General features: G+C 41.7%; 2 protein-coding genes across 4 annotated transcripts in view; one reads left to right on the plus strand and one right to left on the minus strand.

The window, feature by feature from the left end:
• Window positions 1-3,953, plus strand: part of scaper (S-phase cyclin A-associated protein in the ER) — a 107,399-nt gene extending 103,446 nt beyond the window's left edge. For both annotated transcript variants that reach the window (XM_062547067.1, XM_062547069.1), the window contains exons 28-30: window positions 1-191; window positions 2,699-2,747; window positions 3,084-3,953. The exon at window positions 1-191 is cut by the window's left edge and continues 1 nt beyond it. In XM_062547067.1, the coding sequence (XP_062403051.1) occupies window positions 1-191; window positions 2,699-2,747; window positions 3,084-3,190 (347 nt within the window). In that variant the 3' untranslated portion in view covers window positions 3,191-3,953. The remainder of the gene's footprint in view (window positions 192-2,698; window positions 2,748-3,083) is intronic.
• Window positions 3,954-7,880: 3,927 nt separating this feature from the next.
• isl2a (ISL LIM homeobox 2a) lies at window positions 7,881-12,204 on the minus strand. 2 transcript variants are annotated; one of them, XM_062547070.1, is made up of 6 exons: window positions 12,121-12,204; window positions 11,473-11,662; window positions 10,851-11,113; window positions 9,874-10,157; window positions 9,185-9,352; window positions 7,881-8,778 (listed from the first exon to the last, which is right to left on the minus strand). In XM_062547070.1, the coding sequence occupies exons 1-6, from the start codon at window positions 12,176-12,178 to the stop codon at window positions 8,662-8,664; spliced, it is 1,080 nt and encodes a 359-aa protein (XP_062403054.1). In that variant the 5' UTR covers window positions 12,179-12,204; the 3' UTR covers window positions 7,881-8,661. The 2 variants fall into 2 exon arrangements, with proteins under 2 accessions (XP_062403054.1, XP_062403055.1); XM_062547071.1 differs by lacking the exon at window positions 12,121-12,204 and having other exon boundaries at window positions 11,478-11,601.
• Between the last annotated feature and the right edge of the window lie 1,288 nt (window positions 12,205-13,492).

Consider the following 13,492-nt stretch of genomic DNA (forward strand, 5'->3'; position numbering starts at 1 on the left):
TTATGGTGCAGTCTGGAAGGCAGCCCAGCGTCTTGCAGAAACTGTGTCAGCTGCCGTTCCAGTACTTCAGCCACCCGCGCCTCATCAAAGTGCTCTTCCCCTCGCTCATCTGCGCCTGCTACAACAACCAGCACAACAAGGTCATCCTGCAGCAGGAGATGAGCTGCGTGCTGCTCGCCACCTTCATACAGGTGAGACACACACACACACACACACACATACTCACATTGGACCAGTACTAACATCCATCTGTACCAGCTGTGATAAGTTGTTGCGTGCTGCTTTGAACCTTCCCACAAGTGAGGGAACACGCACGCACACACACATACAAACACACACACACACACACACAGGAACAGGAACAATAGAAGTGTGTGTACGTGCCACTAAGCAGGAGTCGATGTGTGCGCTGCTTGTTACCTTTAATCAGGAGATATGTGTGTAAACACACAGACAAACACAAACACACACACACACACACACACACACACACACACACACACACACACACACACACACACGCAATTCACACATTTATCTGCATCTACTGAAACCAGGAGAAACCAGATCATTGCATAGCCAGACATGAGCTTGGCGCTGCTACCTACCTTCACACACCTACAGTAAGGCCACACACACACTCATTTCACAGAAGTAGACCTTTTAGGCAAGCTATAAATCTGTCACGGCCGGGCCACGCACAAGAAATGTGTGTAGATGTGGCGAATATAAATGGCGGCGACCCCGTGCACGGCAGACATGACGCCCCTAGATTTACACTGTACCCGCTTTCAGCCGTGCTGTACAGTCGCTCTGCCCTTGGGCTAGAGAACGCTACACACACAAACAGGATGTCATAGCATTACAGCACAGTCCTCCGGACCCTCAGTGGAATGCCCCGCGCCGTACACTGGTGTCTGTGTATATGTGTGTGTGTATATATAGTTCTCTCTGTCTCTCTCTCTCTCTCTCACACACACACATGTATACAGTATATGGGGAAAGAGAGGTGTATTATTGATTCATTTTCGTTGGGCTCCAAATTTGTTAAATATATGCCTAAAGTTTTTTTTTTTTCCCTATCATTACAAGCTATTTTTATTTTCCACAAAATGTGAATTCATACACCTCTCTGTGCACACCCACAAAAAGCACCATAATATTTATATTCCATTGCATACACAGACAATAGCATACAGAGTGTACACACACACACACACACACACACACACACACACACACACACACACAGCAGAGTTGAGTGCATGGCCGTATCTGAGTTGTGCACACCTGTGCCACTGTAGTTTATGTCCCCAGTAGCACTGAGGCTCCATCTCTCTGCTCTGTCCTTCTCTCTGTGTCTGTCTATCCTCCTCTTTTTCTTCTTCTCTCTCACTTTGGGTCTCTCGCTTCTTTCATTCCCTTTTTCTCACTTTTCTATCTCTTCTCTTTCTGTTCGTCTCTTTTTGCTCCATCTCTCCGTCACTTTGCTACTTTGTCTTTTCTGCTTTCTATGCCTTTCTTTTTCTGTTGTTGTAATGGCCGAAGTCATCTCACCCCTCCGCTCCTCCCCTCCCCCCCCCCCCCCTCCCCCAGATGGATGGCTTCCTGTGGGGATGCGAGTGGATTTACCTGCCACTGCTGGGCTCTCCCCGTAAACACTTGTCCTCCTTCATCTTCACCCTGTCAGGGGCCCGGCGCGACGCTCGGGGCCTCCCCGCTACCTGCCGTATTTATTCAGAGATTAGCCCTTACGCGCGGAGGGACAGCCGATTGTCGCTCCCTTCAAACAATGCGGAGACGTATGGCGTCCTGCCCCCTGCCGCCATTTGTCCAAACACTCCACCGGCGGAGAACAAAAGCAGCCGCCAGACATATTTATGAACATCGCCGTTTTTTTGGGCGGGGTGGGGGGGGGGGGTGGTTACCTTTTTTGTCTAAACGTAAGGAGATAACCTCAGTGACAGAGAGGAAGGGAGAGAGAGGGAAGAGCGAGGGAATGTTTTGATCTTTCGGATAAACTCATGAATGATGCATGCGGTCATCCCGACACCTAGCGTGGATAGTAGCACAAGCTGTCCCACCCGGCCACTATAGAATGAAACACTACTACTCTTGAATATTTCAAAACACATCACCTGTTAGGTGACATGCTGACGGAGCTTTGGAGGTGTTTTCTGTGTTTAGGCAAACGCGTCTTTGACGACAGGCAGAGAGCAGAAATGCATAATTAAGAAATTGGCTTAAGCAGGTGTGTTTAGGTGTGTGTGGCTAAGAGGGTTAAATTTACCTCCGAGGCACTTTCTGGTCGACAGCAACATGGCTGGTAAAGTTTCTGAACGCATGTCTTTGTGTTCTCAAAATGTTCTCAGAGCCACCCAGAGTCTCTTTTACTCTTCTATTTCTCAAACAACACAAATGTCTTCCATTTACCCTGTTGAAGTTGCACATTCCCATTAATAAGTATTGATAGCCTTGATAGTCCTGAGAAAATATTAACAGGGAAAAATTTATGTACACAAACAGTCCATACACGCACACACATATGTATACATTTTATTTAGCATCCATGTGAATGTAAAAAATGTGTGTTGTGTTATCTGTTTGGATTGTTTCTCATAGAAGAGCCGCAGAGCTGAGTTAGCCGGAGCTGTGGAGTTTTTGATTTCTGATTCTGATTTCTCTTTTCTCCCTACAGGACTGTGCCGCTGCTGAAAACAGCACTGACAACAGGACATTACAACAAGGTGGGCAGAAAATCATCCTCCTACCCTGCCTATTTTACCCTAGCAGTGTGCGTCCCTCCTCATATTAACGGCAGATTCAGAGTCTACTCTATAGGCCAACACGGTCGGAAGGAAAAAGGCAGAATTTTTCCGCGTCTTGCAATTTTATTTTATTCTTGACTTAAAAAAAATATTCTGTGCAGTCTCATGTTGACAAATACTATGGCCCCTCCTCCTTTAAAGTTAAATTAATATCCTTTTTACTTTTTCTGCCTCTCCTCCCCTCTCCTCTTTTCTCACATCCCCTTTTACACACTCACTCTTCCTCCCCCTCTCTCTCTGTTTCACTCCATCCAGAGAAATCCTCCTCTTCACCGCTGGATTATTGTGAGCTCTCCAACCGCTTCCCCCGAGACCTGTGGGACGCTGCGCTACAGTTTTTCCTCAAGAAACAGGAGGACTGATTCACTTCAGCATACATACACACACTCTCTCTCTCACACACTCACACACACACTCACACACTCTCTCTCTCTCACACACACACACACACACACACACACACACTCACTCACATACATGCAGTTAGGTGCAGTTCAGTTGCACAAATAGTATCTTGCTCACTAATACACACAAGCTCCAGCGTGGTGAATACTAGTGTTACCCAAGAGCTGGCCTTTGCTCACACCTCAGTCCACACACTCTTCTCCACACACACTCTCTCCACACACTCAGTCCACCACACTCTTCTCTGAACGTCTTGGCCGTCAGCTTGGCCAGACCACAAACACATTCTGCCACAGATGACAGGAGAACCCACAGGAGAATGTAGCACAGAAGATCAAACGATTGGCAGCAGTTGAAGATGTAATAGTTTTGTTTAATCCGTTTACTCCTCTTTTTTGATACATCTATTTGATGTGATGTTAATGTAGGTAATGAAAATGAACCCTTACTCGTTGCTTTTCAATGTGTCCGTTAAATGAATATTTGTTGTAATGTTTTGTTTTTTGATATCATTGTTTCTCATACCTGTAAGCCTTGTCTGCATAATGTAGTCAATGCAGTTGATCTCTACTCGTATGTATTGTATGGACCACTTTTCTGGTCCCTTTTCTTTGTCCCTGTATTTCAGAGCACTAAAAGAAAGTATAATTTATTGAATTATTTACGTATCTGTCACATTCTATAATTTATTTATTACAGTTAATTAAATTGTTTTCCTCACCAGAAATGGTTTTGTCTTTCTTTTAGTTTAGCTGGAGAACTAAACGATAAGATGTGCTATCCAGACAGCTGTTGTCAATGCATTGAGCACAGTTTAAAAAACACTGGAAGGTTTGATATAAACTAGGATGTGTTAAATCCAGATTAATGTTTTTTGAAACAAATTTATATCCACGCTAGGCCTCTGCTGGCCATTTTGAATTCACAATAACAAATGGACTTCATATGTGTTTTAACTCCAATTATGTCTCATTACAGTAAGATCAGTTAAGAAGTATTTCCCCTGAAGTTCTTTCAAACTTTTAAACTTCTGCAGAGTTATTACAAAAACATTTACTTTCCATTTGAGTGTGTGTGCGTGTGCGTGCGTGTGTGTGTGTAAAATGATCCTTTTTTTGTCTTGGCTGAAGCTGCTCGATTTAAATCAGGTGTGTGTGTGTATATACAGATATAATTCATATAGCCTATGTATTATAATTTCCGTTCGTTGGCTCCATCTTTGAGGTTAGTGCGCAGTGTAGAATTTTAGGTTGAGAAAATGTGCAGAGTGGGCAAGAGTGAAAGCCCGTCAGGCTCTGGAAAACCTGCTGCAGTTCTGATGAGGCCCAGGGTGAGAGCGAGACTATAGCACACTGTTCCTCTCTCCGCACTCACCTGACGAACTCGCTCGCACCCCAGCCTGTGAGCTCAGTTGCTGCGTTCTTACCAGCCGGTCAGCAAAAGCTGGAGCCGGTCGAGGTGGGACACCTTCCTGTAAGCGTTCGCCATCACGCTCCATCTGATGCTTGCTGGCAGACGAGTTTAGGTATGTTCTGCCCAGGAGGATTATGTACACCCTTTTTAAAAATAAGGTTACAGGGGCTGCCACCACTCCTCAGAAACTTCAGATTGTCGAAAAAAAGGTGGGCAATTCTGACCAGCCTCGTTCTTGTCATTGTCAGGTTCTGCGCGGATCTCACAGCGGTGTCTTACAATTACAACACCATTGTCTGCTTTGAAAACGAAAACGGTGAACTGTCGTGATGTCAGACCAGCTTGTAATGAACAGCTCAATTACATTTCTTCTAGAGGCTGATCTGTTGAAATAAGTCTGTGACATTTTACTGACGATTCTTAGAGTGAATGCTACTAAGCATCTCGCATAGGCCTATTGCTCATCCTTATGTGCAGTGACAGAAACTGGTGGTGACGTTAGCGCAGGAAATAGGTTCCCTCCAGATCCCATGTATTTGTTATTGTTCTAGAGAAATTCTGAAGAGCCTCTCCACAGAGAATTACAACATCTATTTTCATTTGGCCCCTTGGGTAGAATCTTCGGGAATAAATTGGGGGATCAGCCCTGGTTGCTTTACTTTGGCTAAATGAAGAGGATAGAAACATCTGAGTCTTTTGGCTAGTTACACTGGCATTTCAAGTATTCTGCAAATGTAATAATAAAAAAGACACAAACAGTTTTGTATAGTTTATATTGATGTAAAATTGATGTAAAATATACTATACTGATATCAAAATTCCTGGTGTCTCCACAAATTCCGTTTTCTCTTTTATTTTATTTTTTCGTTTTCTTAATAATTCTAGGCTACAGTGTTAATGTTAATAAACGGTTGATTATTTACGTTTTCCTGAAAACGCAGTACACATAGCTATATGTTATCAAATAAACATACATTTCAGAATTGTGTGTCCTCCTTCTATAGGCCAAACTGACTGTGTTTACCTGCTGCGCACCAGGTAATCTAATGTGTTGCTATTTATGATAGATTACACTTCCACATGAATATGAACGAGAACTTCGATCATCCGCAGGTATAATTCTAAGAGATTTCTTCTGATTTACAGGGCATTACATTTGTTATTATTTAAAACAAACTGAAATGCTCTTGGTTATGACATCCAAACGGATGAACCAGTATACTTACATCCATTCAAATAATTTGGAGAAAGTAGCCTAATTGGCTAATTGCATAAATTAAGAATCAGGTCTTTCAGTGATCTGCCTTTTTTCCCCAAATGAGCTATCACGTTACTAATAAAGTGTCAGCAAGCAACAATTAGTAAACCTCTGTTGAGCGAATTGAACCTTTTATTTAATACTCATGTCACCAGACCTGGAACTATGCTACTTTAGTCTATAATCTTGATAATCCTGCACTTTAGTAAATCAAAGCCATCATGCGCCTTTTGCGCGCAATTTAGTCTAACACAAACTTAAAACTCGTTCTTTAGGGTGTCCATATAATGACTTTTAATTGGTTTAATAAGTTGTGTTTTTATCATCATTCTGTTGTCAATGTCAGCGTAATTTATTATCAATATCATCAGTTAACTTTTCTTTGTTGTTTGTCTAGCTGCATTCATGACAACAATTCCCATTTTTATTGAGAAATTTAGGCGATGCAGTATTTTCAGCATCTTACTTCTGGATACAGATAATCCAATCAGTCCACTCTTCTCATTAACATATAGCCAGAAACATTTAAATTAATGCTATCTAGCCATTAATAAGTAGGCCTATGTTTTCATTCAACGACATAGACCTATCTTATCGTATTGCTATCTTAACTTATCTGACTTGTTTCCGGCCACATTCCTGACATAACTCAATTAGTCGCCAATCAACATCTGTTATTGTGAATTGAGGTGATTTTTTTTTTACAATTTGCTTCTCAATGTAAAAACAGAATTTCAACAGATTATTTCGCCGGCGTTGCAGTGGTTGATTATCAACTGTTGATTATCAACCGAATGAAAGGAGTTTTAACCATCACGTTAATTTCAGGGGAACTAAGCAGAATTAAAGAACCATGCTGACACACCCGTAGGTACTTGTGTCCCTGGTGTCTGGTTTGGGAATTATTTTCTCCATGGAATCTGGATGAGCATAGTTTGGTCATTCATGCCCATCCTGTCCTATCAGAAAGGTTGTACTGCTGAACAAATTGGAGAGGTCTGATATGTCAAGACGCTGCTTGACCTACGCTCCCCATGTCCAGGGGCTATTCTAAGCGCCGGGCTGTGATCGGAATGAAAATAAACCAAAGACACGCAAGACTGCGCCGGCTGAGAGGGAGTCCCCTTTAGCGAAGTCTCCAGCAAAAGAGAGGCGGGTTTGTTGTGGCTCCATTCAATGTATCATTTGCAGGTGATGCCAGGCGCAGATAAGAGTCCGCCGATCCTTGTCCTCTGTCTAGACTTATGCCTTTACAAGCAAAAAGGAATTGATCACAACAGGTTCGGGGGATAGGCACAATGGGGTGGTCAATATCCGCTCTCTGTGATGGAAATGGCCGGTGATGGACATTTAAGTCACTATAAAATATAGCCTAGGTTTCATTTACAGTTTTCATAAATTAAAAATCATGATGCATCCTCAAGTCAAAATCAAAATGGTTGGATATATGTACATTTGGCCGAGAGAGTTGTGAGTGTTATCACCTCCCCTCTCTTCTTCTCTGTCTATTAACTTGAAGCAAAAAAAAAGAGATGACTAAAATAGTAAGTGAAAGAGATGACTAAATGCACTTTGTTATAATTTAAATCTTGGTTATAATTAAACCTTAAACTTTCTGCACCATAGGTTAGACAAATGATAAATGATAGGACATTTTGTAACATACTGTACATTTCAGGTCCTTTCCTTCAGATAAGGACATAGATTTAGAATTGCCACCATAAAGCCAAAATAATGAAATTGTGAAAAGTCATGCAATAACCTAACCTACTCATATATCCCACTGCTGCAGTTCTATGATTTCCATATAAGCAGCAGTTGAAGAAATAATCACTGAATCTAACCCACTTCGCAGGTAAGATCATTATAAAGACAGAGTATAATATCGATGTCCCTGGAAAAATCACTTTCAAGCGCCTTGTTTGGTTATTAAGTCAGTCCTAAGCAAAGCATGGGAATTGATAACTCATTCATTTAATTCTATTTCACCACTCCTTCTATTTGCCAGGCATTTGGCATATTGTTTACGCAAATGTGGGAGTTAATTAACAGTCTTTTTGTCTGTCAGTAAAGTGATGAGGATGTAAAGAGAGTTTGTCCATATAAATGAGTGACATATCTTCTGAATATAGATGTCCATATTTTTGTCATGTACAGCTCTTCAGACATAAACAGCACTTAACATAGTTTATTAAGTTCAATTCTTAATTCTGGTATGGACGGACGTCCCGACAATAAATAACAATAACTTACTTTTTTTCTTGAGAAGTTCAAACAATCAGTCTTCCATCCGATAAGATAAAATATTTTACAAGAGTCAGTTTTACACCATCTGCGGAGATCATGCGCAATGGACAAATATGTGTCTCTGCTGCCTCAACGAACTAGGAAAATCATTCGCGTGTTGATAAATCTATACAATGATGGCCATTACTGAATACTGTTAAAACAGACTAAAAGAAGTGGAGTCTGGTTCATAACCCAAATCAAAATCGTTTGTTTGTATTCCTCGGGGTATCTTCTGGTTTTGATGGATCCATGGAAATTATATCAGATGTGATGCCAGAGGTAAGGAAACTCGAATTCGCCCGGGCAAGTCTCTCCTAGTTTTGGCAAACTGTATCTTCACATTAAGATCCATCGTGTAGGTGTCATTTTAATTAATCCTTTTTCTTTTTCGAGGTTGTGAGGTCATCTGTTCTCATGCAGGGCGCGCGGGAGCATGCTGGGACGGGAGCCATCGGTGAGGGCCCGATCTCACGTCTCCACTGGACTCGGGACCATGCTGTTCGGAGTGTCCGGTAACTGCGACGACAGTGAAGTCACATCGCTGCCTGACGAATTGCCCAGGGAACCTGACTCTGAAAATGACACCTATATGAGAGAGAGGTGAGGAATTAACACAGAATCCCTAACAATCTCCACATTTCATCCTGGCGATGCTCACCAATTTACAGATGAAGTAGGCTAAGAAAGAACTGTCTTTTCCACAAAGCTACATATATTTCCACATTTCCAAACATAATGTGGTAGGATACTCATGTTAAACTAGAAAATATGAATGTTTGGATTTACAAACATTAAACACTGGGCTGTGACTAAAGCCAACAGAGTTCAGAAAACTTGCATCCTCATAGTTTGACATTACTAAAATTCATGCGTAATATCAAGATTTGGGCTATATTTACGGTGTCTTTGTAACTGTTGTTATGGATGGGGATTACAGGCCTGTAAAATGTGGGAGTGAATTCATAACATTCCGGTAGGCTATGTCCCTTACCAGTTGTTGGAAAGCAGGCTGATCCAGGTCACTTTGTAAGGCAAATTCACTTAAGGCTTTCCACGGTGGCTGATACGTTTGTACTTCGACTGGATTCCCTTGGACAGTGTTGTCATGTCTGATCGGACTGCCAGCTACCAGAGGCGTACCTGTTAGGCCCTGCAGATTCTGGAGGAACAAGTGCAAAAGATCAATTTGCCAGAAAGCCTGAGATCGAGCAAAATATGTCATGGTGATGAGATCATCTGAAATGAGTCTCACGTTACGCACCAAACATGCAATCAAGAGGAAAGTCAGAGAAATACACTTCAAAATCTTAAATCTTGGACATACTCTGTCTGTCTTTCTTGTGCAGACTCTCACTCTCTCTCTCTCTCTCTCTCTCTCTCTCTCTCACACACACACACACACACACACACACACACACACACACACACACACACACACACACACACACACACACACACACACTTCTATATGTCATTTTATCATTATGAATTGTTGATTTTATTTATTGACACTGCTTCAATTTTGTTATGGTTTGCTAATTGCTATAGCCTTTCGCATGAATTCCAAAAACGAACCCTAATGTACAACGTGTGTTTTTTGTTTCGAGAACATTTGGCCACATAAAATCCTGATTTTCGGCGTTCGGTGGAAGAACAAGAATAACTTGTAGGCCTACTTACAGTTTTATCACTGTGATGCTGCTGTTGAAGTTGCTTCATGAGATTCGCCCTCTTCTTGTCTTTACAACGTTTGTTTTGGAACCACACTCGTATTACCCGTGGGCTCAATCCGGTCATCTCCACTAACTGTTCTTTCATTAAAGCGTCCGGTCGAGGATTTGCATTGTAGCAGGTCCGGAGAGTGTGGAGCTGTTTCTCGTTCAGCACTGTCCGTACCCGAGTGGTTTTTTCTGACTGTTTGTGAACGTGGTTCCGGTGTGTGGGCTGCCTTACCGGCACAGGCTCTGTAGAGGAGAACATTATTACAAACAAATCACTTCACATTTTTTACACTTTGTTTGCTTACTATTGTAGCCTATTTGATTTGCACTCAAGGCAATTCACCATAAATTATATTATAGCCGGATAAAAATAAAAATGTAGGCTATTATGATACAAATCAAGAAACAATGCATGTGTAACACGTCTAGGCCAGCATATGATCCATGTATAGGCTACCTTTACACTGGGCTTATTTTGTTTTGCAGTGAATAACACGGTGGTTTAAATCACGAGATTATGGCTAAACCAAAACATTACATATTTACGGTAAAAGTTATAGGCAATGAAAAAAATTTTACATGTGATCTGTTGCAAGAATGTTACTTTCGATTATTTTACTATCAGACAGATCAATTGTAAGAGCACAGTGATTTATTTTTCTAGTTCTTATGCTAAAGTGGTTGATCACAATATATAGGGTAAGTCTATGTGAAAAATTACCAATGGTAGCTCTAACCTTTGGGTTATTGGTATCCATAAATGTATCCTACAAATTAATAGCAATAGGCCTTATGATATCACGCACTAATATACACCATTTAGCCTATTACAATTATCTTGTGGACAGGCTGTAATAAGCATGCTATTATTAGTGGTAGGTTATTGTTATTAGTAGTATTATTAGCCTATAAGAGTATCGTTGTTATTGTACTGACCTGTCAAGTGAATGGATCTGCTAGAGTGAATATTTCCGGGGCTGATGGGACTTCCTGCTGAGCTGCGCTCCATCAGTAAGCCATGATCGGCCCGGCACAGCAGTTCCTCGTCTCGCAAAGAGAACTCATCTCCGGGGAGGAGGTGTCTACTGCACACGGAGCATCTGAAACACTCCATGTGATAAACATTGTCCCGAGCTCTCATGACGAGATCGCTGCTGCAAAAGCCGATGTTGCATTTTGCGCACTTAATCCCGAACAACCTGGAAAAAGATAAAAGTCAATCAAGGTAAATTCCTATTAGTTGGGCCATATTAAAAATACAGGCAGTTGTTGATTGTGAAATAACAAAACAACACTGAATAACAAGCAAGTTATAAGCTATGTTGGTTGATAAATTAAAGTAGCCTATTTATTTTATTGGTCTAACAATTTATCCCAAATTAAATGTGTCTGTTTTACCACAAGGCACTTTTATTCTTGGTTCATCACGTTCGAATGAAATTAATGCATATTTATTTATTTTCATTCATGCCGAAAACTCTGCATTTGAGGAGGCCTTTTCCTAAATTCCATAGCTCTGAAATCACATTTTTTTGGAAAAAGGTAAGAAAACTCCTACCTTACGTAATCTCGTTTGCAGTAGGTCTTGCCATCTCGAACGAAGCAAGTGCATGTCTCATCCAGGTACTGGCTGCATTCCGCGCACTTCAAGCAGGCTGCATGCCACTCGAGGTCTGGGGAGACTCTTAGGATGTACTGGTCATGGATCTGACTTCCACAGCCGACACACATTGCGATTCCGGACTTCTCTGCGGAATGCACACATTAATATTACCACCTGCACACCCTAACCTCTGACACTGTCACTGACATCCCAGTATAGGCTATGCATTTGAAGGCACACACACATTTTCCAGTTTGGGTCAATGTGTTCATCTTTGTCAGGTCATGGAATTTTTCACGGGTCTCTCTGCGCTCTTTCTTTCTTTCTTTCTTTCTTGTTTCAGGGTTCAGTTGTTCTCGCATACACCGCTAAATCATATGAATACAGACTTTGGAGTAGCCTATAGGCTGTGAAAATGTCTATTGCGCATCTGCATTCAGACCGCCTGCATAGGCTATTGCTGAACTGTAAATGAATTTGATTAGTTCTATGTCGAGGATATATATATATTTTTTTACAAATGAACAATAAATCAATCACTTGTTTAAAACACAAGCGACGATCACATTTCCATGCAGGTTACAGAGAAGAGATAGGACTTACTTTTGGAATGATCCCCCATATCACCCAAGAAAGAAGAATGGAGAAGAATGTCCACCATACAGGAGGGATAGCGCAGAGGGCGATAGATGAAGAAATGGAGTGGGAAACTGTCCCGTCCTTGGCTGACTAATAACTTCTACCCCAGCAGTGAGTAGCCTAGTGGGAAGAGCGACGTCCGACACGCAGCCTGACGTCACACGAAAACTTGGACCCGAATAGGCTACGCTAAGGGGCTGAAGAGGTTAGGCTAGGCAATACTGTATGGGCTTTCTGCCGAGGAAATGACAACAGACAAACACTCGTTCCATCCACAAGCTACTTGTTAAAGCAAATTTCAAATAAATGGTCGAAGATCTAGGCTATTTCTTGAACCAGGGTAGCCTATGTTTTTGTTGCCTGTAGCGGGACAGTCTGTCAGATGTCAATTATTTCCTGCAATTCTTAATAACATGGAAAAAAATATTCGAAAAAAAAACTGTCTTATAGACATACACTAGGCGTTGCTGAATTTAAACTGAGTGCAAGCGCCTCCTGAGCATTATGTAGCCTACTAAAAGTATTTGCGACATAGTCTAACTCAAGAGGCGCATCCAATACCTTTTTAACATTCTTAGGCAGGGATCACATTAGCCAGCGGCAAGCGGCAGCGGCAAGCGTAACGCAACGCTCAGACCATAATAATAATCTAAACATTCTATCTCGTTCCCAAGTTCAATCTTTGTTACTACGTCCTTAGACGAATCTGATTGGTTAAAATACCTAAACATTCCAAAACTGATTGTGACGAGCCGAGCGTTGCGCTTCAAAGTTGAACCAAGTTCAACTCACAGTTTGCTCAACGCTAGCGTTACGCCAGCGTTGTCACCATTCCGCTGCCGAACCATAGAGAACAATAGGAAACCTGCCGCTTGCCGCTGGCTAATGTGATCCCCACCTTATGCTCTGACCTGGAGCCCCCTTCTGGCAAAGGCCTGTAAGTAAGCTTGGATATCAGAGGGTATAGCCTAAGAAACGTTCTGCATTATGTGGTTCAAACATTTTCATCCCATAAAATGACCCTTTCCCAAAACTGTGCACAAAGACTAGCCAGATTATATTGTAGGCCTGTAGCCAACATTTCGGTATGAAATTAACCTACATATTGACGTTGAAGATTCAGTCAGCATTTTATTTTATAGACTAAGCTTGGCTTAGCTAAACTTGCAAAATATTTGAAAAATCTAAAAGGAAGAGCCCAAATAGCCCTTAGATTCGTTGTGACTGAGAGAGACGAGGGTTGATTCTTTGTAAGTGGTAGGCTAAATTAGAAAAGTGCACGTCAAATAGGCAAGCAGGCTTTCTTTTTCGAAAATGTACTGTAGTCTACCACATA

The sequence above is a fragment of the Sardina pilchardus genome, chromosome 10 (assembly GCF_963854185.1).
Source record: "Sardina pilchardus chromosome 10, fSarPil1.1, whole genome shotgun sequence".
In the NCBI taxonomy this organism is placed as follows: Eukaryota; Metazoa; Chordata; class Actinopteri; order Clupeiformes; family Clupeidae; genus Sardina; species Sardina pilchardus.